Genomic DNA, 23,091 nt, shown 5'->3' on the forward strand with positions numbered 1-23,091 from the left:
AAATTTTATACACCAGCAGGCTTCATAGTAATGCAGAATCCTGCAATCTTTGATTGCATCTACCTTGGGGTTTTAGTTCTGATCGAGTGCAGATTCGAATCAAATCTCCTGATCATTCCCACTTACTGCACTATGGTTCATATCTAGAAGTGGTGTTGGAGTGGGCACACTGAATTTCTTTTTGATTAAATTTAACTGAAAGATGCATTCCAGGAGGTCCCTCAACACAGCGAAATTGCTAAAGGGAAATCAGTCTTGAAGATAGAGGAAAATCCAGAATACCCCCCAAGATAGGTGTATTGTACGGATGCCGATTCTCAGTACCAGTTGTATTGGCTATGGGTCTGTTCCTGTTGCACCGCACTGCTAAACATAACTGCTTGCAACCATTTCACATTCAAGAGTATGCTAGATGCAAAATGATTATGAATAGGCTTATAATTTCTAGCACCTGATTATTACATTTTTTTTTAGATATACTTAATCGTGTAGACCATGATTAAAGTTCTCCTTTGTTTCTAATGCTGTGTAATGTAGCCTCTTTTATCTGAAGGTCACTGTCTCAAATTTACTAGTGAAACTGCTGAACCTTAAAGGATTGATGGCTGAGAAATACGCCTGCCAACCTTGTATTGAGATACACTAATAAAACAGAAGACATCTTTATACAGGCTTTCTACATCTGTGTAGTATTTTCCAATCACTATTCTTTAAGTTCCTCCTCTTGCAAGTTTGAAGCTGGTTTTGAGGTTTCGACATTAAGTTTTGTGGCAATTGGATCAGAACAGTAAATCTTATTTATTAACACCAGATATTTCTTTTTAAGATGTTAAGAAAATATGATTAGTAGTAACACAGACAAAAGAAAGGATTAGCAAAAGGATGAGATAAAATCAATGAATTAATATTCTATAAATAGCCCATGTACAAAGGCTTTCATAGCATTTGAGCTTATACCACTCTACTGTACTAAATCTATGTCCAAATTAGAGACTTGGATGTCAGTCCTAAAAATAGAAGGCATTCAGTCTTAACTATTTTGAATTTATAATAATTTTATAATAATTAAGCATGCATACTAATTTATCAATTCAAATGGTATTTCTTGAATATTTTTTTCACTTTTTGCTTATCTGTAAACGAGATTTTGCTTTGCAGGTTTTGTCATTGAACTGCTATTCTTGACCCTATAAACCAATGAAAGATCCAAGTTTAAAAAGCAGTTAATGTACACAAACATTAATCAAGAATTGCTTGATTATAGTTTATTGTTTGAAAGAGCCATAGATTAATGATTCTGTAGGATACACACTGATATGAAAGACTAAGCATTCTTCTGGAAGCCTCTGAACCAATATTAATAAATGATAAGGCATAACTGCAGCTTTTATTTGGCTTCACAGTATGTCAAGAATGCAAAAATAGTTAATGAACATAATTTGTCTCAGAATATCAGTGAGGAATTCTGTATTCTCTTACATTATCTGTTTGCATTGAGGTACCAAACCTTAGTTTCTTGATAGAATAGTTTATTCATAAGACCAAGGAAAACTATAATCCTGACTGATGGTGCTTTTGGGTAGTTGTTCCTATCTATACAGAAAAATCTGTAAAGCCCGTAACACTAAATTACACCAGTAAACATCCACTCCTCAAAATGTAAGAGGTAGCAGGATGACAAGGATAGTTGAGTCTTATCTCAGTACTTTGATCCAATGCACTGGAAGGAGGAAGGGCACGCTTGAAAACAACCTGTCTGCATAATGGCAATAATAAGTGATCAATGAGTTCTTTTAATATTCCTTTATGATTGCATCTGGATGTTCTGGCTTCTGTTCCATTAAAAAGTGGCTGCACATATAATAAAATTAGGGTTCTTTGATTTAATTTTTTTTTTTTTAATGGAAAAGAGGGTTGACATTCTCTGATATCTGGAAGAATGTTACTTTTCTCACATAATTATGAAATATTGGGCTTTTTTGATAGGGATGCTAAGTGGGTGAGCTCTGCTTAGGTTAGTGCAAGTCTTAAAGTACTATTTATCTTCTATAAATAATTAGTGTGTGGAATTAAAAATGAGATATGAACTTATTTTATGGGGTAGGTATAAATCAAGTCAAAATACTATATAGATACAGTTTTTTAAAACAAGATAGTATGTTGAGACTGGTTTTGAGGTTGCTCTTAGTATTAAAAATTTAAAATCCATTGAGGGTTTGTTTTTGCTATTCAGTTGTGTGTCAAAACAGATCACTGTGTTAATTAATTTTTATGAACTTGCTAATCACTAAAATTGGAAAATACGTAATGAACTCTGTGTACAGAATAAGATCATGGCACAGGCATTCTCACTCAAACAGATGTGAAGAAAAAGATGGAAAAGGATTTTTATTAATTGTAGGTGTTGAAGGTGAAGTGGACCATGACCATAATGTGGACCTGACCGCTCAATAATTTCTTCATTACATCTGTAATTTTTTTGAATTATTTTGAATAGTTAGCCATATCTTTTAGAAAGTGTCTAAGTCTTGATATAAAATCTTCAAGTTTTCCAGAACTGATGCACTATTGAAAAATATGTACCATATTTTCAGCCTAATTACATCCTATAAATCTCTATCTAACTTTTTTTTCTGCTAGAGAAAAGAGCTGTCTCCTTTTCAGTATGTGTTAGTTAATAATGATCAAACAATCTTTTCATATTTTCTGTATGACCAGTTAGGTTGAGACTCTTGTTTCTCACCGCCAAGTTTATTTTTCCGTAATTTTGTAGCTGCTTCCTGATCTGGTTACAGTCTTTCAAATATTCGGAAAAGTATGACCTGAGCACCAGCTGTGTAATTATATTAATGGTCTTATGCTACTGCATAGAGACACCGCAAACTTTTGGGGTTTTATTTCTTTGCCTGTATTGGTCCTTGTAAATTCAACACTGTATCACATGTTCACTCCCGCCATGATCTGTAAAGCCCTTTTTGACGTCATCGATTTCAGATGCATTCCCCTGTGTTCTAAGTTTGCCCTATGTGTTTTCAAATGACGACTCTCTATACATGATTTCAGTCGTACGCGTATGTGTCTGATAACGTTTATGCAGCTAATCCCAAATATGTTTGCTTTTCCAAGCAGTCTTTGTCAGTCTTTTCTTTCAGATCGTGGGAATACAGAACCCGTTTGGGATGAGAAAAGGTATCTGCAGGTCCCTTTCCTCCTCCAGCAATATTCGTTCTGTATAGAACTAATTTTGCTGACACTGCCTCTTGTGGCACATAATCAGCCTTACAGAATTCTCAGCATATTGTTTCAAAGCATTTACCTTATCAAAAAGAGTCTCTACATAACTGAAAGAGATAGAAAGTTCTTTTGACAGGACCAGTACTCAATAAAGCGATGGTGATTGACATTAACTGAGCTCCAGCTTTTAATTTATTGCTTATTGTATATCAGGATCAGTGTCAAACTGCATAGTCTGTATTTTCCCATAATACTCTTTAAAAATGTTTGACAATATTTGATTTTTTAAACTCTTCTAGAATTCTGCCAAAAAGAGATCACACAAATAATCGAAGTAAAAATGAACCTCTGCCTGTTTGAAGAATTCCCATGCACTCAGCAGCACAACAGCTGTATGCGGTTAGGAGGAGTCATTTGGAAACCTACCCAGTTGCCCATTTTGTTGATTTCTGCTGTTTTTAAAGATATCACCAAAGATTAACCTAATGCGTTCTGTTAGTGAAATCGGATCAAACTGCTCAGTGGAAAAGAAATCCTTCAGTCTTTCTTCAACGTTTTCCCTGGAAAAACTTGTCAACTTCCAAGTCAGTTCAATTAGCATTAGCAGGCCTGAATTAAAGTAGCGCCTGTAGAATTCAGGGGGAAGGACTTGTATTTTCAGTGAGGTGAACCCAGCTCATTGGAAGTTTTACAGAATTTGTCCCTTTGTTTCAAAAATAAATAAGAATATTGAGGCCTTACTGTGTCTTTGCGGTGTTCCAAGTCAACTGTAAAAAATTTACCCACATTTCTTCTGTGTTAAATGATAGCTAAGTTTATAGTGGACTGTCAGATTTCTTTACTTAATTCAGCAACATGCAAGACATCTATCTTAACATCTGGTTTTTAATAACAGTTGACATCTGGGAGCTCTTTTTTATTCTAAGAATGGACTAGGAACAGTAGTGATACTGGCAGTGTATATTTTCAGGCTGAAATTCCTGTCCGTTTCAATCATAATTAATTAGCATTCATTTTATTTAGTTTTTAGATTTAATTAAGTGCCAGGAATATGGTATACCAGCTAACTTTCAAAGTTTTGAAACTATAGAATTTAATTTTTTTACGTTTCTAAAATATTAGTGGGTGAATTTTAAGAAGATCTAAAATGATAAGATTTGAATTGACTTAGAAATGCTGAGTTAAATGAAAGACATTGTGTTGTGCACCTCTGTGTTCTAGAAGCTGAGTATTGCATCAGAATTTGGCATAGCAGAGCTATAGATAGATATAGATATGCACATACACATCTGTGTGGGCATAGATAAAGAATCATTGTAAAAAACGTAGTCTTCAGTAAACGTATCCAGAGAAGAACGCTTTGCTCTCCTCATTTAGTTCGGGGTTTTTATTTTGTTCTTTTTAACTTCAGGTTTCTAATAAATGTAAAGACAGACCTTCTGCTTTCAGCATGTCTACAGTAAAATGATCCCTTTTAAAAATAAATTCATGAACGTGTTATGATTTTTTGTATTTGCCAGTATGTTATCTATCATTAAAACTCTAAATAAATGAGTAATCCTAATGGTTCAAAAATGGAAAAAATGAGAGAAACTGTCTAATAGTATTCAACAATGTGCAGTGTTTGAGGATTGCTTAAAAAGATAGATTTAATTAATAGTGTGTTAGAAAAGTGTACTTCGCTAATGATAGATTTTTTGATTCTTCAGCAGTTTTGTATCTTTTAACCTAACAGAATGTAAGACAATGTGATTATAGCAATTACTTTGCTTCCTTAAAAGGTTTGATCTGTTTCTGCTGTCGATGTTGGTTTGAATTGCATGCAATTAAAAAATATATAATCTTTTAATATTTAATCGTATAACCTACTTCCTACACACTGTTTTAACTGGGTGGGAAAAATGTTTACGTCACTGTTCTTGTGTTTTTTGGTTGCTATAGATGCAGGTTCTTGTATATGTAACACAAACCTGTTCAGTTGTTTTCGCTGGCTTGCATTTAAAAAAAAAAAAAAGAAAAAAAGCCAAGAAAATTGTATTTTATATGCATGGAAGTAACTAACCTTTTCTTCTTTCATTCCAATGCTGACATCTTCTCTGTGCATCTCCTGATGTCTGGCACACAGGATGACGAGGAGGGTATATGGGCATAGCCGTTCCTATAAACCAAAGTTCCAGTTTTGTTTTGAGGGGTGAGAAATTCTCTTTTCTATCTCTTTCAAGTTGCAGTCTGATTTTTATTGTTTTATTTTAAACCGTATGGAGCTGTGTGTTTTTTGACAAGTGTTTTTGTGAACTCTGTAAAAAATGTTTTCTCATATGCAACGAACAATGAGAAACTATGTCTATGGTTTAATGGTTTAATTTTTTTCGTAACCTGTTGTGGCTAAAGGTGTGGGTAGATACAAAACTTTAGGAGGAGTGTATTTGTATCTGTTTGTATCTGTCTAAACAATTTCCTGTTTTCAGTAGAAAAGCATTTCTTTAAACTTGTATTAATCTGCTGTATCATCTCAAAAATCCCTATAAGAATGCTGTAATATCTTTGCAGAATGAGTATGGAAGTTTGATATTTAAGAAAGTTTGCCACAGATTAAGCATGCAATTTTACTGGAATAGAATTTATAATATGCATGGAAAAAATGAGACTACCTATTAAGCTAAAATGTTCTAGTGAAATTTTAAAATAAGCAACAGATGCTTAATAAGGAAGGTATCTGTCTATGCAATAAATGCTCTTTGCCTGAAATCATCTGATGGAGTAACTTCCATACCACAATTTGGCTGTGATATTTAAGAGTACAAAGTGCAGCTTATTTTGTTTAAGTCTTTCACTTATGAGTAAATACAATATTGTCGCTGTGTGTCAGTTATTGATCAATGCCTATCCACTTTTCTGGTGCTTGCTTTTGGAGCTGTGAGTGATTTGGAGCTCATGATTGCTGTGGTCTCAGCATTGCTAAGACCATCAGGCCTGGTGGTTCGCTCGTAGAAAATGTGGCTCATGTCACTACTTCTTACTGGAACAAATCTGTCTGCTGCAGTGGGACTGTTCAGAGGACAAAATCTACTCACATAAGTAGAGTTTATCACATTTTTAATGTGTTATTAAAGTTGCCATACTTTATATTACTTTGGCCCCTGTCACCCCAAGTTGAAGTCTCTGTGATTTGTTTTGTTTCCAGTAGTGTTATAAGCCACATTACAAGTCAGTCCTTCTATTTGACAGTAATAACATCTCCAAAATAATTGTTGTTGTTATATGCGTACTTTTTAGAATAGTTGTGAGATGCAAAATTAGTGCTATCCATAATGAATAATTTGTATTGTGTTTTAAAATATTAAGCTGTTGAATTTTTCTATCACAGAGAAGTGTAAGATTCAAAAATTTTAAAATAAAATAATGGGCACTCTGATACCACGAACATTTAAAAGAAAGCAACCTTGGTTTCTCAGAGTATAGTGTTAAACCTTTGGGAGTTTTATGCTTTCTGATTGAATTTTAAATGTCATACTTGTACATGTTGTATGTGTAGACAACTTCTGTGTTTATGGGCCCACGTTGCAAGTGGTAACAGTAGGAAAGGATGTGACTAATATTCTAAATTTTTTTACACTTTCTTCTTTCCTGAAAATAAGCAGCCCTGAAAAGAATCTGGAATTGTTCTTTTTCATATAAAAATGTAAAAAAGGTTTATGGGTTTTCTTAGTGTTGTGTTTGAAGTAATTAGCAAGTTCTGTTAACCGCAGCTGCATGATATTTTAATAGCAGTTCATGATGTTATTTAAAAGTAATGTAATTTTCAGCTGTTTGTCAGCATCATTCTTCTGTTTTGGGTGTGGAGAGCAGATCTTTGTTTATTTTCCAGGCCCATATATATTTCCGATTTCAAAACAGGCATTCCTCTCTGACTCTTTTGTTCGAATGCCAACATAATTTATCGGGTATCATTATATACCAGATCCTTGACGAATAACTTGGTGCTGGTTTTTTTCGGGTGGGGGAGCACTGCAAAGGTAGTACAACAAGTAGCTGGCAGCCGGCATAGCCTGTCCTCCAGACTGAACTCATGGGCAGACGCGTCCTTGTAGGCAGAATAGCCCTGAGCCTGCTGGAATGGCTATCGCAAGGTGAAAATTCATGGCATAGACCTCCTTCCCGAGGGGAAGAAATAATTTAGGTCCCAGACCTATAAAACTTTCTGAAAATACAGGTGGTAATACTAAATTTTCTCATATTCCCTGTTAAGAGCTGTAAGTATATCTTACAAAAGAGAAGCTTACAAAAGATATGCTTAGAAAAAATAATGGATGACCTCTTTTGTTTTGCACAGCCTTGAGAGCTAACAGCTGGACTTGGCTTTCTCCACTCACGTAGCTCTGCAGTGCGGGTCCTTCAGGTAGAATTGAGCTACGTAGTTGTAATAAACGAGAGGAAAACTGGGTTTAGTTCTCAGAAGTATTCTTGAGGAGTAAAAGTTATGGCATAAACTACTTTTCAGGTCTTTATTCCTACTTTCTGATGTTTGAGCGGAGCAGCAGTTAAAAATTACTTGATTGTAAGATAACTCTATGGTATTTTCTGCCACATAGACTAAAGCCCTGGATCTGTTAAGGAAATGAAAATTTTGGATAATTGGATCATTTCCTGTTTCTACTTACAATCAATACTAAGAATCAAAAGTTGATACAGTTGAATCTTGTCTTTGTAAAATAAATGTTTGTCCACATTTGTTTGCTTTGTAAAAAGTCTGGACATTATAAGCAGCTGCTATAACTTACTGTATGACACTCCTTTTATAACCAACTTTTATGATGCCTGTGATTTAATTTTGGAACATTTTAATAATTTCTATTGCTATTTAAATATGACACACAAGATTTGTCTTGGATGCTTATGGCTCAAGGCTAAATGAATTTAATAGCTCAAATGGTTAGTAATCAGGGTGAAATGAATTGTCTTGAATGTTGCATTACTATTTAAAAGTGGCATTGTTAACATGACTAGAATATCCAAGTAAGTGATTACAATGAATCCATTTCTGTGCCGAGTTATAAACCTCTAGGCATAAACCACTCCAGAGCACTCTACCCTGTGTTTCTGACAGTGCATGTAAGAGGAGTCTGGATGCTCTTCTCACCAAAGCAAGGTGATAAAACTCCCTGAGCAGTTGCTCACCACCAGGAATGAGGGGTGCACAGTTCACTGGGTTATCTTCGTTGCACTGTGGCTGTAGGATTAGGCAGGATGGGTCCGACCCTCTTTGCATGATAGTAGTAGAGTGGATGAGTGGTCGAACTAGTGAACTTTCAGCAGCCTGTTGAAATAGATCTGGAGAATAGATAAATGGAACGGGAAGGAGATGGAGATTTCATCTTAGGAAGCTGATTTCACTCTTCATAATGTAAGGACTCTTAGAACAGACCTTAATTCATGTTGGTTTTACCATTCTTCCTCTCACTTTCTCCTGATTGTCATAAGAAGTAGTATGGCTGAAGGAAATCAAATCTCTCAGTCAGCTGAGTGTATACTAAACCACAGACAATACAATCACATTGGGTGTATATCTTGTTCAGAAAAGCTTTTCTGTATTTTTTTTTTACTGCAGACTTCTATCAAAAGCTAATTGTGAACATGAGAAAACCAAGAGACCCAACGAGAATGAACATGAGGGATATATTTTATGTTGGAGAGGAAAATAAAATTTTAGCAACAATTTAATTTTAAAAGTATTTGAACTGCAAGAATGTGGATTTTTAGAAAAAAAAATCCTTCACCTTACTTTTCTGTAGTTTGTGTATTTGCCATAAGATTTAGTTATACAGTTTAAATTATATAAACTATGGGTGCAGCAGTTCCATTGCGACACACACTTTTGGTTATGAACCAGAGCATATCAATGTCCTTTTAGAGTCTCAGACACAGTTGTTTTGGTTTAAAAAACTTGTATACAAAGTGTACAATAATTTTGAAAACTGATTATCAAGAGACTAAGAGAATCTTAATTTAAACTTGGTTACAGTAGTATAAAGTAACTGATATGCTTTTGAATTAAAGTTGATTTCTCTTTAAGAGGATTTTTTTTCCTACAAAACAAAAAGCACCTGAGACAGCAAAATGTTTAGCTTCTGAACTTGTTTTGTTTCAAGTCTAATTTTACCCTGATTATATAGTCTTACTAACATTGTCGGTACCATGCAGATAGCCTCATGCAATCAAAAGTTTTCCTGACGCCATGAGATAGCGCTCTGCCTAGGTAAGGATAGTGCAGGCTGGTCCTCCAGTTCTGGTTAAAAAGCAGTAAGTTAAAACTCAGTGAAGTCCTTTTAAACACTACCACTTCAGTGCTCAAATACTCCGGAAGAGTGACATGAAATGATGGTGGAAATGTGGAGCGGCAGGACAAGAATGTGCTGTAAGGTTATAGAGAGCTCGTTACTCATTAAGGAACAGACGAGGTGTTCAGGGGTATCTCCCTGCCCAGCAATTTCAGTAGCACATGTAGCTGCACTGGTTGGGGCTTGTTAGAAACAGGATCTCTTCCCCTCTCCTCGCCCTTACAAAGGGGAAAAAAAAAAAAAAAGAAAGAAAATCAGGGGGTGATGATGGTTTTAAGAATTAAGCGCATATAGCAGTCTGTCATGGGTAACTGAAGCCATTTGACTTGCAGAAAATCTGCTTGGTGGCACAGCTGAGGTGTGCAGGGAGAGCACAAGGGCTTGTTTTTTCCTTTCCCGTTCCTACCCGTGACGTGCAGCAGACACTGGAAAAAGGGTTAGGACTTTGCCACAAGCTGTCCAGCTGTGTCTGTAACAGAAATCAACACAAAGCTGTTTATGCCGCATTTTGTTTGTACAGTGCTGTAGACTTTATTCTTTGTCAGATGTGAAGTAAATCAGATGTTTTAAAAGATGTTGAGGAGTGTTTGGACAAGTTTATTGTCTGTGATATCCTTAGAACAGGGTTACCTTCCCACCTGAAGCAAAGAGAAACTGAAGCTTGTGTCTGGCAGCAAATGATGTCTGGTGGTTTTGAAACTAAAATCATAAAGCTAGTGTGCTAAACTTGGATTTAGGAGCTGAACATAAAGCTGTAATTGTAAGATTTTGCCTTAGTAGTCACTGTGGAGGCATTTTTTTGGGAGGCATCAGTGTCATTCAGTAAAAAACCAAAAACCCTTCAAAGCAGAAATTGTGTACAGAATGGGTGAAAGAGTAGAGCTGCTTAATTATTGCTCAGGCAAATATTCACCAGTCATTTCAAACTATTGGATGTGTTTTGGATGTGTTTTCAGGGAGGAGGAGGAAAAGGCTGTTTTAAAGCAAATGTGGTGCCTAGCTTTGTCTTTGTTGAGCTGTGGTGAACAGTTTTCTTTCAAGATGTCCTTACTAATAGCAGTATAAAGCATAACAAAATTTGGTCATGTTACTATATAAGGATATGTTTAAAGACATTAACTATTAGCTATTGTTCTGCTTTTTGTTTTCATTATTTCAAGTCAAGATTTTTTGTAAATAATTTATTTTTTTTTTTTTTATGTTTGGATATTCTGTTTAGCCTGTTTTGGAAAAAAAACATGTTAACTTTGAAATGTGTCTCAGTAGCATGCAAAGCAATTGAAAAATAAGGAGCATGAGCGTTTGCAGTGTTCATTTTAATTCTTTCATAGAGTGTATGAATACTAGCTCTATGCTTAATTAGCTGAATGGGTGTTGCTACATTGACGGGAGCCCAAGGGCGTTTTGGATTTGTGAATTTTTAGACATGATTGTTGTTTGACTGCAACTTGGGTTTTACTAAACAAAAGGAGGAACCTCCCTGGGAATGTTTGTTTTGCAAACTAGGGACAGATTTATGACTAGTCCTCATTCCTGTTAAAATATTTTTATTCATAATGGCAGACATTTATAGTTTTTATTTTAATTGGGAAATTTTATGTTTGTTAAAAAGTTACCTTTCTTTTTTTCTTAAAGATGTCATTACTACTGCTAGTATTTTTGGGTATTAATTGCCCACCGTCGAAGACAGAGGGTTTTCATTAAAAGTACATGGAAATTTATTTAGCTGTATGTATTTGGTTATGTTTTCTTGATTACACACTGGAAATACATGAATCGCTTGACAAACATGAAACTTTTTCTGTGTTTCCTATGGAATGGAAGATAAGTAAAGAAGATCAGCGTTGTTCTTTTGAAAAAAAAAAAAATCCTTCTGTTGCAACACTTCTATGGTCAAATACATTAGAGTTAAGGTCAGAAGTTGAAACCCTGTGCCCCCTGAAGTTAGTGAGAGTCCTGTTATTTATTTCATACTGTTAAGTTTTCACTCAGAGTAGTTTCTGTCTTTTGATTTGTTCATAATCTTAGTAGAAAAACATCTGTGTGCGTGTACATATATATGTATTCTCAAAGCGATTTGCACAAAGTAGATGTCTTTTACTTTACTCTGACAGGCATTTATCTTATCTTATCCTTGGTATTTATGAGACACCAAATCACCCTCACGTCTAGCTATAGAACTTTATTACATAAATTAAATAGTTTTTTTGTCTGTCCCTTGTATTTTAGCTGTGTGAGCCAGGCCATTCTGTCTGAACTTTGGCCTCAGCTTCTTTACTGCAGGTGCAGGAGGTGTGCAAACAATCTGACAAGGTAGCTGCTGAGCCGAACTTCAAAGCTGTTGGTGCAGTCAGCCTAAAGACAACAGTCACAGGGGCCTGCAATCAGCAGCTCTCCTCTTTTATAATCTTCCACAAGAAAAATAAATAACATACTAGAGCAATTTTTAACACCATAGAAAGTGAGCAAAGGCAGTATGTATTTTCACAGCTAAACTTTGTTTCAAAATGTTATAGTTGCTGTAAACAGGAGTAGGTTATCACTGACTTCACACTGAAAGAAGTAATCAGATAATCTAGAAATAGTTTAATATCTGAAGCTAAGCCAACACCTTGAAAATAGTAGTGAAAATCTGCTTTAAAGGGATGAATTCAATGATGAATTGCATTTTGCTGGATTGCACTTCTACACATATTGATGTGAATGTGAAATTGCTATTATTTGTTTCGGAAACAGTTTCACGCAGTTGTTTGTGAATATTAGAGTATGTGAATATGGGACTGACAGCACAGCATTCCTCTTGGAAGTTCTTGGATCATTTGGAAGCAGAAGTGCCACCTGACTTAAAGACCTAATCAAAGTTCATCTGACTTAAACTTTTGAATGTAGGATTTTACAATTGAATACTAAAATTTGAAAAAAAAAAGTCGATTTTGAATAAACATGAGATTTATATAAATTGCTGTGGGAAGTTTATGAAAAATACAAGAGAAAATGTTCAGTAGAGTACAGAAAATAATGCCTAATAAAAATTATGTAGTATCTCTGTTAGTTACAATGCTATAATGCTGCTTAAAAAAAAAAAAAAAGAAAAGAAAAGAAAAAACCTTCCTGTGCTGACTTACTTAACATCAATGAAATACCAGTTGTCATTGCATATGTCTCTTGATTTCCTCAAGGAAAAGCTTGGATAGGTGATGACTGCTATCCTAGATATCCAGTCCTACCAGCCACAAGGCCTGGAGCCAGTTTAGAGACACATCCCTGTCTCTTATGCTTCAGGTTATTCTGGCAGTGGTTTCTAACGCAGATTTTCAGATCACACACATGCAATAATTGAAGCACTTTGTCTGGGTGTGGTGGCCGGAGCTCAGACTGAGCTGAGTGAGTTGTAGATGCAGAGAAACAAATAAAAAAAGGCATTTGGCTGTTGCAGCCGATGTGTACTACTTGCATAGCCATTCCCTTTTTCTGCCAAAGAAGAGGCATTGGGCGGGATGGAGTTGTCTTGAGTTTGAGCCTTGAAGCAGTGGCTCCCTGTTTATAGGATTAATTTATTGATAATTCTATAACAAAGAGTACAATACAAAAACCTAGGAAAAATAATTATTCATGTGATTTAATTAAGTTCAGTATCAAGCATCTTGGGAACGTTGCTTTGACAACATTATGCTATTTGTATACTTGTGCTCTGATAGCAAATATTAATGTAATGGATTAGAAATAGTTAAGGAATGCCTGTTAATATTCCTCATTTTTCTATACCGTCCCGCTCTAATTAGGCATCCATTTTCGTATCAATGTTCTCAGTTGTTCAACAAAAACTATTGTGTTCATTGCCCGTTTCAAGATACCATTAGGCGAAGAGTGAATTTGTGATGGAATATCCCCGCATAGCACAAATGGCAGAGTCTTGCTGCTTCATTTTGCTTCTGTTTTGATCTTTGCTTTAGAGACAGTTCACCAGTGAAAATGTTTATAGGTCTGTGTTCCAGGAGAGCAGCGGTGATTTCACTGGTTCCCTGCTGGAGCCTTTCAGATCCTCTGGCTGGCCAGATCATGGGCTCTTCTTCAGCCTGGCTATGAGTTCTTCCAAACTGAGCCAAGCTAGCTAAATGGTTCATGTATTAGTTTTATTTTAAACCAGATCTTTTTGACTAAAATGAGCAAGCTACTCATTTGAACAGCTTTACTGGAACAGTTGAAGAAGTAATAGTCTTAGAAGGGAGAGGGACAAGCAGCTGGAATCTCTTTGAACAGCATATCTGGATGTAGATGAGGATATCTGTCCACAGCCTTAGGCCATGGGCAGAGCACTCTACAAACAGCTGTGCCAGTTGATGACGTTATTACCACCCACCCTTATGTGCTTATTACTACTTTTCTGCTCGAGATTGTTACCCTCCCAGATCTCTCAACAGAAGAAATCATTCCCATCAAGCCCATATCAACTTCCAGCAAACTGAGCCAGGTTAGCTTCAATAGTGATGAGTGCCCATTCATCAGGCAAGCCCGTTTGTTGTTGCCTGGCGTGGATTAGAGAGCGCTCTGACATTTCTGACTCTGTAGTAACTTCCAGCTGATGGTTAGTGAAGAGCAGCTAATGGTGGTAACATCTTCAAGTGGAAAAACTCAGTCTGGAAGAGAATTATGTCCATAAGTTAAAAACAAAAAGACCTTTGCTGAAATCACTTTATCTTCAAAGGCTCTTGCACCAATTTAGGTAATCAGGTTATTAAAATAATTTAAATTAAACCAGTGCACTTTTCTTCTTTAACTAATCAGAATCAGAACCTCTTTGTTCATTTTGCAGATAGACATATTTTTACCAGATGCAAGCATGGAGATTGGTAATAAATGATATTTTCCATTTTATATAGGAGCTATGATTTTGGATAGTAAATCTGTGTTAAATTTTAGGAAAAACAGTTCTGAGAAAAAAACAACTGAAAACCAGTTTAGATAGATCTTGCAGTAAGTCTTTGCTGGGCCAGTCATATTAATAATATGATTAATTTTGTCACACATAGTTCTAGGACTTTGAAATGCATTAGGCGATAAATCTCAAAGCTGAAAGCTTTGCTCTTTATAGCAGATCTTAAAGTCTATCTATGAGTGTTTACGAATGACTACTGTTCGCTAATGTGGCTGAGACCTAAATTTTTATTTGTTGGAGCCATCAAAGCAGCACAGTAGAGTCACATTCTTTGTGTAGTGTTTTACATCTGTTGACCTGGCTCCTGCACATGAGCTTTTCATGAGGATTCATTTTAGGTCTAAGAATATGGATAGGGTCAAATGTAAACGCTGAGGCAAGTTTTTAATGATTTAGGAATTCTGTTAGCTAGGATGATTTTGATTATGGCAGTTAGAGGCTTTAGGTCTGACTTACATTGGTTCTATACCCCATAGGAATTTATACCTGTATAAGTACCAACAGATCCTAACATTTTGATTGAATTAAGTTGTGTTCAAGCCTTTTGGATTGAAAGTGCTCTGTGATTGCCCTTACATTTTTTAATGTAATTGAGTATTATATCCTACCTGCATTAATTGTGGGGGAAGAAAAGGATAAAGGTGAAAAGCTTTACTCCTTTTGCAAATTGTTTTTACACTAGTTCCTGACTGGACTTGGTTGGCAAGTTGGACTTGCCTTCAGTGTCATGACACTGAAAGAATTTTTTACAACTCTCTAAATTTTCTTCTCTACCCAACTATGCTGTAGTTATCATTTAAATCTGTGGTTAGAATTAATGGAAACATAACTCCTTATCCACCCTATTTAATTTACCCTCAGTCACGTTCTGTCTGAGGCTGACAAAATTGTTGAGAAGTTTACATAGATCCTGCAGCTCTCATTTGTAAAATATTGACAAACGGTAGGTCATCCTTTTAAAAACGGTTAAACATGCTTGAAATGTTTACTGTTTTCTCCCAGGTTTGTTTACCAAACCAGATTCAGTTTTTATTCCATCTTTTAGGCAATTGTGGTCATTCATCTTCTAGGAGATCTTTTTCTTCATTTGTAAATTTGCTTAGTTTCTAAAATCAGCAGCAGAAACTTTAATAAGAAACTGTCTTATTATTAACTATTTTATAATTCAAATGAACTATTTTAGAATTGCAGTCTTGCAAATCAGTTTACCTTGAGGCTTGTAATATATTTCCACTGTGTAATTAACAGATGGAAAAATATTTAGAACTCCAATTGCTATTCATTTGAAGAAAAATGATAAATGCTAAAAAAATATCTGCTACTCGTAAAAGTTTTAGAATTGAACCTGTTAACCAAAAATGCTTGCAACTGACTGCAAGAGAGAGAAGGCTCATTCTCAGAGGGGTAATTCTTTCTTTCGATTACATCTCTTTTACTTGTTTAATAAGTTCACTAATTTTTAATTGGAAGAAGTGAAGACTTCTTGTTCAAATACTGCAATGTCTTAGAGTACCTTGTCTTTTGGTTTTGTAGGAAAGAGGAGTCTTACTATGAAAACTGCTAAAGTTGTATGTGAATCCTCCACGGATACAGTCTTATTGCTTGAGGAAAAATTGGGGAAGTTTTATCTCAAAATGGTCTTTCAGTATAAGAATCAGAAGAAAAATACTCTTTCTTTCCCTCTTGAAAGCAGTGTAGCTTCTAAGAATGTATTTTAAGACACGCTGAGTGAGAACCCTGCCTTAGTTACAGAAAAAAGATACCCTACAGAGAAAAACCATGAGCTCTCTAGGTATATTTAACTGCTGTTAGCACCAAGACAAAATGAATACTGTCAACCGTACTTTTACCAATGTACTCTGTTTTTCCTTGAGGATTGATCGGTTTGAATGTCCTGATTCTCTCCTTGACTCTGTCTGTCAAACTTTGTTCTGATGTTGAAGTAATCAAAAGCTGCATGTGTTGCAGGATTTCAGCAAACTTGATCTTACAGGTTTAACTTAAATATTGTTTCCATTTTGAAGTCTGTCATATGGGTGTACCACAAAGAGTGTTTGGTTTTAGCCCTGATGTCTTGGGTGGTGGTATGCAGCAAGTAACAGAATACTTGGAATAAAGAAAAATCCTGAAATGAATCCCTCCAGCTATGGGCCAGTTGAGAGCTAGAGAAACAGGATGTAAAGTAAAACCCGTAGGTCTCCCTTTGATCAAAGGATAGATTCCCCACCACCACCCAGCAGGTGATTAACGCAGAAGTACATTCTCCCCTAAATGGGATGATTGGACAAAACGAAGTATCCGCTTAAAACCCATAAAGCAAACATCAGTTAATAAACTGGTGTTAGACATAGTTCAAATCCTGTGTTTGTGCATCCGTATTCACGAAGTTACGTGATCTGATGCGTGTAAGGTGCTACTAAATTGTCTTAGAATATGAAATTCTCTAAAGGAAGAATTACTAAGCACCTTGTGAAACTGTGTTTTTATTTTCAGAAAACAAGCTCTTTCCACAAGTAAATTGTTGCATATTTTTCAGTTGTGTATGCTTTCTGTATTTGGAGAAATTCATTAATAGTCAACTGCACCATGAATTTTGAGTATGGTGAAACCATGGTGTAGGGCATGGTTGTGCATGGTTTTATACGCAAAAGCCGTTCAGAAGCGGACTTGACCAGCTGGAAGATCTGTAAGCCAAGGTCTGTTTTCTACTTCAAAAGTAATGACAGTGGGTGTTTCACTTTGGTTCTAGAAGTATAATACTGGGTTTAGAAATCTCTATTTTCTTATGGTTTCATCTAATTTTATTTAGAACATGCCAAGTACACGTTTGTTGAAGAGGAAGGACGTAGCACATCAAGCCACCACTGTCCTCAAGAATTTACAGTGCAGTAACACACTAATGTCAATAAACTGTTGTTGTCCCACTGACTTCTTGGAGGACAAAATTTCACGCAAGAACTTTTAAAATGGAGAGTATGTCAGCTGTGATGTTCTCATTTTCGTGATTATGAATTGCTTTCCAGTACAAATCAGAATATAATGACTGAAATCTAAATATAAAACACCTCTGCTGTATTTCACTACTAGTATGATAGGAAAATCTCATCAGTAAGTGTCTTTTTAATAAGTAGCCTGACTTGGGATGTCTGATAGAACATTAGAAAAAATGTATTCAAAATTCACTGTAGCACAAATATTTTTATATGAAAGATAATCAAGCCATCTCTCTCACCAAGCGGAATCTGCCACATATCATCATTCAGATAATGTATTTCAGAAAATGGAAGGCAGTAAGCTAATTACTAAGCAAACTATTCCTTTTCGTGATTCTATTATGTGAGATCAAATGTAGGTATACATATCACACATACAGTTTTTGCTAGGATCCCGCTAACAATAATTAACTGTAGTATTTATCCTGTTACCCAATTCTTATTAATATCATGATTAAATTTTTGAAACAAAGATGCATTGTCAAATTCTAAACCAACAATAAATAAATAAATCTTAACCAAGAGAGATGCAAACGTTCCAGAAATGAAGTGTGGATGTGGTATTCCAGAAAATAAGGCCCCAAAATCTATCAAAGCTGTACTGGATGTTGTCTTTGTTACAAGACTGCACTGTGGTTGCTACAAATTGTGTGCTTTGGTATTGGTATTGTGATGCCATTTCAGCAAGCTTCTGTGTAAGAAAAATATTGTTTATCAACCAGTCATGTAGGTCAAAAAGCAGTAGTTGGAATATAAAACCTCCAAATCTGCAGGATAGGTGTTTGACAAATTAATGTAATTTAGTAAGATGGAATAACAGTGTTTTAAAATCTTAATTACTTATTGGTTTTTTCTATGTTCTTCCCACAAATGGTGGGCAGAGCGTGCAGAGTTTGCAAGAACCTAATATTCTCTTGGCAAATGTTTCAAAGATTAATGATCAGGTAGTTCCAACACTGGTGTTTTTCAATGATGAAAGATTAATAAAGGCTTTGTAGCAAGGAGAAGACAGGTGGTGAGATGCAGAACGATTTATTCTGTGTATTTTGAGGCTTTTTTAATAGTAGAAAAGCTGCTTTCTTCTTCAGTGACTAGTTTTGTGTTGTTTTTAAGATTTTAGCTAAAGACTCCATCTTCCGTGCCATACTGCTGAAAGTCTTGTTATGATACAGCTTAACAAAGCATCACCGCGTGTCCTGATGTGCAATCCCCACTGCCAATCACTTGGTACCTGAGCAGATAGGCACTATCCTGACTGTCCTGGGGGTGAATTCTTGTTTGCATTTCCTTTACAAAAAGCCTGCGGTTGTTATTACACCTGCTGGTGTGCGGTGTCGCTGACCTCTCACCTAATGTACAATCAGGTGCTCGTTTTTAACAGGCAATCTGGCATTCAGCCCACTTAAATTAGGTTCATTTGTCATGTACTCCTATCTGCCAGCAAGCAAACTGGGGAAAAAGGAGGTCAAAGTAGGGATTTTTCAAATGTAAATGTTTCCTGGAAGCTGCTGTTGAAACTTAGACGTGTCATTCAAACTGCATGTTACTGCCTGCCGCCTTGGCGAGCTAATTGCCCTTTACAAGTACTTGCTTTTCCGAATGTCTTTGCAACAGTATTGCGTGAAGTTGTTGCATGCGTATTTTTATTGCCAAATATTGTTGCAAGCAATAAATAAATCACTTGGCTATTTTAAAAGCGTATTTTGCCCAGATGCTGCTTTGAAATACTGGATTAAAATGGAAAAAATTAGTTTTAAACCACTTACAGGAAGTGGGATCATGCAGGAGGCTGGTTTAATTTCCACGTATCTTCTTGCAATCAATGCTTTTATATATGGAATGTGTGCAAATTTATATTACAATATGATATTAAATCTACATTTTGAAATTATTTCATTTTCTCCCCTTTTATGGTTTGGCAGGGAGGTTTTTTTGGCTAATTTAGTCACATGGGCCAATGTATGAGTAACATGGTGAGGTGCAGATTCTGGTAGTAAATTATGTTCTTTTAAAACTTAGTAGTAATTAAATTCCTGAAGAATTGTGTGGATTCTGTCAAATTACTAAATGTTTCAATGCCTGTGACAACGCTACAATTCGTATAAGGTAATGATCCTTGAATGAAGATTATCACAGCAAGATGCAGCTGTCCCCAGGAACAGAGATGGAGCATGATGAGGTGGCAGGTAATATGCTTTCTTCCTTGTAGAACGGTAGTTTATTTTTAGTTTTGCCATTCTCGTAAAGGAACTGAAACTTCACCAAATAACTGTATCAATTGTGCTTGCATCAAAATTTAACAATTTTGGCTGATGTGCTGTATTTTGCTTCTGCTTCTTCATTTCTGCTGTCAGTAATCAGGAAGGGAAGATAGTTTGGGGTTGGTGACATGTCAGTGAGAAGGAAGAGACTGGTTCTGAAGTGGGGAATGGCTTTCGGAAATGGGAATTCGGCAGACTGACAAAAAGAGCTTTCTCCAAACCTGCGATTGTTGTATGTGATTGAGAGACAGACTTGCTGACTGGTGTGAATGTTTCCAGGCAGGTGGAAGTAGGAAGGAGCTGAACAACCTGGCTAGGTTTAGCACCAGGATGGAGCGTAGTTTGTTTCACCAAGGTTGAACATCTGAGGTGATGGAGTGAAAAGTTGAATGACAAAACAGGTTATTTGGTTTATGTCCAATGAAAGTGGCAGGTAAAATGTATGCTACAGTTAGCTTTAGGGACGGAATTAGGATAGGGGGAGAACAACAAAGTGCTGAGACACATAAAAATAGTCATTATTTCTTTACTCTCTTCAAGTTATTCTTTGATGGATCTTCACCACCACTTTTTTTGAGGTTCCTTTTGTTTCCATTTTCTCTTCTTACCCTTTTCTTATATCTCTACACATTAATCTTTGGATAATCTCACCTGTAAACCCAATTTATTTACTATATCTTTGCTGATAGATCATAATCTGCATTCCCACTCCAGGTCCAACTAAGTGCCTCCAAATTAAAATCATGGCTGTTGCAGCCCTCAGGTATCTAGTTATTAGTTTGAGGAAATACGTCTAAAACAGGTAAGCTACCTTCTGCTTCTGTTTACTTACTTTCATTATCATTATATCATAATCTGACTTTTCTAATATTATTTATTAATTAATTTGTTTCCATTCCCCAAATAGCCAGACTACCATGACCTGTAGCTTACTTCTGCAGGCACATAAAACGAGCTGCACACAGCTGAAACCTCAAAGCAGGAAAGTGGAGGGAGGTGAGGTCTAGAGCACGGAGGAAGACCAAGTTTTCTTTTTCTCTTTGTTGTGCCTGTGTTGTGCCAGAGCAGCTTTTGTTTTGATGATGTTTACTTTAGGCTATGAATGTGAAAGCCCCTTTAGGAAATTGGCTTCCAGCTTTCAGAATACAGTTGTTTCATTCATTGCTAAAGGTAATACCTAACACGTACAAACCGTCTGCTACTCTAGATGAGTCACCGCATGATAGTTTTAATACAAAATAAACTGGATGGAATTTAGTCTGGATGGAGATGTAGTGTACACATCATCTTGCCAGCCCACAAAAGAATCTTCTGATGGGGTCTTTCCAGTGAGTTAGACCATATATATTAGTTATGTTACTGTAACAAAGAATAACCAAAGCTATTGCAGTAGAAAGAAATAGTCATAATTGGCACAGTGAGTTAAATTATCTTCATTCATCTACAGACCAGAGTACAGAAAAAAAAAAAAAAGGGAATGGTGTAGGTATAGCAGATGTCAAGTGGACAGATTAAAGAAATCCCACTCTTGGCGGACAGGGATGTTACCTAGGTATTCAAAAGATCAATTCAACAGTTGAAGTCTTCAAACACCATCTTTCAAGACTTAAAATTCTTCTTTTCCTACAATGGATTTACGTCTCTGCCTCATGAATTCTGTTAAGGAATACCTAATTCATGTCCTCTAGCTGAAGAACAGGTCAAATTTTAAGCAAGAAACCCCACCAAACTATTAAACCAATAGTATTGTAAGTGCTATTATTTGTTTCAGATGCTTTTATTTGCTTTTGTGAGCTAGCCGTAGCATATGAGCAGTGAGAAAACTTTTCTTCTTTCTTCATAGCTTTTTTTCAGTTCTCAAAAAAGCCTTACTGCCTCAGAAAAGCCTGAAAAATTGTTCTTTTGATCTCCAAAGCTAATTGAAACGACATTGGAAAACACATATTATCTGATTTTTCATGTTGTCAGATATCTAGATTAAACAAGACAGATAAGCAGGCCACATTTAGGTCTTCAATTTTTTTTTTTTAAGAATTATCCAGTAGTGGATGGAGAATTCTGACTTATATAATGGGGTTAGATATAGAATATAAAATATAATGAAACATGTGATGATGTTATAAATTCCTTAGAAACTGCTGTTCTGAGATGGTGAACAAATAATGAGGTCATATTACATATCATATTAAATCATATATATCATATTACATTCCAATTTTGATTTGAGGAAAATGTTTTTTTTTTTTATTCTACAGTTCTTAGTATTTTTCAAATCTTTCTGATTAAGAAGACAATCAGAATAATTAAGGCAGAAAATTATGCATGAACAGTCACTTTTAAGGAAGTTTTCACTTTTATTATGTAATAAACTGTGAGAGTAAAAAAAAAAGATGAAAATTCAAGGTTAATAATACCCTGTCATCTGTTTTCCAGTTGGTGAAAGGTAGAATAGAGTCTTAAAGAGTTTGAAAAGTCTTTCCAGAATTTCACAAATTCTAAATAATTTTCAGGAGGTAAGGAGGACTCAGGAAAGGTGTAGAAAGTTGTATAGAAGATAAAGTCCATTACTTTTTCCTTCAGTGTGGGTGGATCATCATTGACACTATGGTTTTGATTTAAAAGGGCCAGGGGCTTGTCTGCCAGTTGTTTTCTCTGCTGGTCTATCTAGTCTACAAAGAAGGTTAAGGGCAGGTGATGGGCAGAAACTTAGGTCCACTCCAAATATAGCTTATTAATAAGAATCCATCTGACTCTTCTCCCTCCAAACAGATGCATCATGATTTCTGTTTGTCTACTTTGCTGTAGAGTATGAAGAAGAGATTTTTAAAAAGAACCTGTTAGTATAGAGTGCACAGTATAAATTTACTCCTATGAAATCTGGAATAACTCAAGACTTCTGCTGTGTGGCAGAGTAAGAATTCTAAATCCTTATTGCTGATTTCCAAAGCAACTGCTGAAATCAATCTTAAACACTTGTTCTCGCTTTAGCAAGTTCTGGCAGAGATGAAGTTCTATTGTATAGGACATCTTGTGTGATACCCAAAACAGGACAATTTGGAAACAATGTGAGAATTGGTATTTATTAATCTGTAGGGTGTGCACATAGTTTAAATAACTTTACGATGTGAACATCTATGTGCTTTAGAGCCAATAATCAAAAGCTTTGCAGATTTAGGAGAAGGAATTTCTTTTTAAAACAAAATTAACATGTCATAAAAAAATCTTAACATAAAACTGGAATGCAGTATGATATAGCACACCGAGGCTTACGTTTCCAAATCCTTTTATGTACCCTTTCCTGAACACAAAGCCCAGTATGTACATGCAGA

At 35.7% G+C, this 23,091-nt stretch overlaps 1 protein-coding gene across 16 annotated transcripts in view; it reads left to right on the plus strand.

The window, feature by feature from the left end:
* The window catches only part of ERC2 (ELKS/RAB6-interacting/CAST family member 2), a 509,200-nt gene that overhangs the window by 387,231 nt on the left and 98,878 nt on the right, over positions 1-23,091 (plus strand). For all 16 annotated transcript variants that reach the window (XM_054838820.1, XM_054838822.1, XM_054838825.1 and 13 more), the window contains one exon: positions 5,360-5,425. In XM_054838820.1, coding sequence (XP_054694795.1) covers positions 5,360-5,386 — 27 coding nt within the window. In that variant the 3' untranslated portion in view covers positions 5,387-5,425. The remainder of the gene's footprint in view (positions 1-5,359; positions 5,426-23,091) is intronic.

Source organism: Grus americana, chromosome 11, assembly GCF_028858705.1.
Source record: "Grus americana isolate bGruAme1 chromosome 11, bGruAme1.mat, whole genome shotgun sequence".
Lineage (NCBI taxonomy): Eukaryota > Metazoa > Chordata > Aves > Gruiformes > Gruidae > Grus > Grus americana.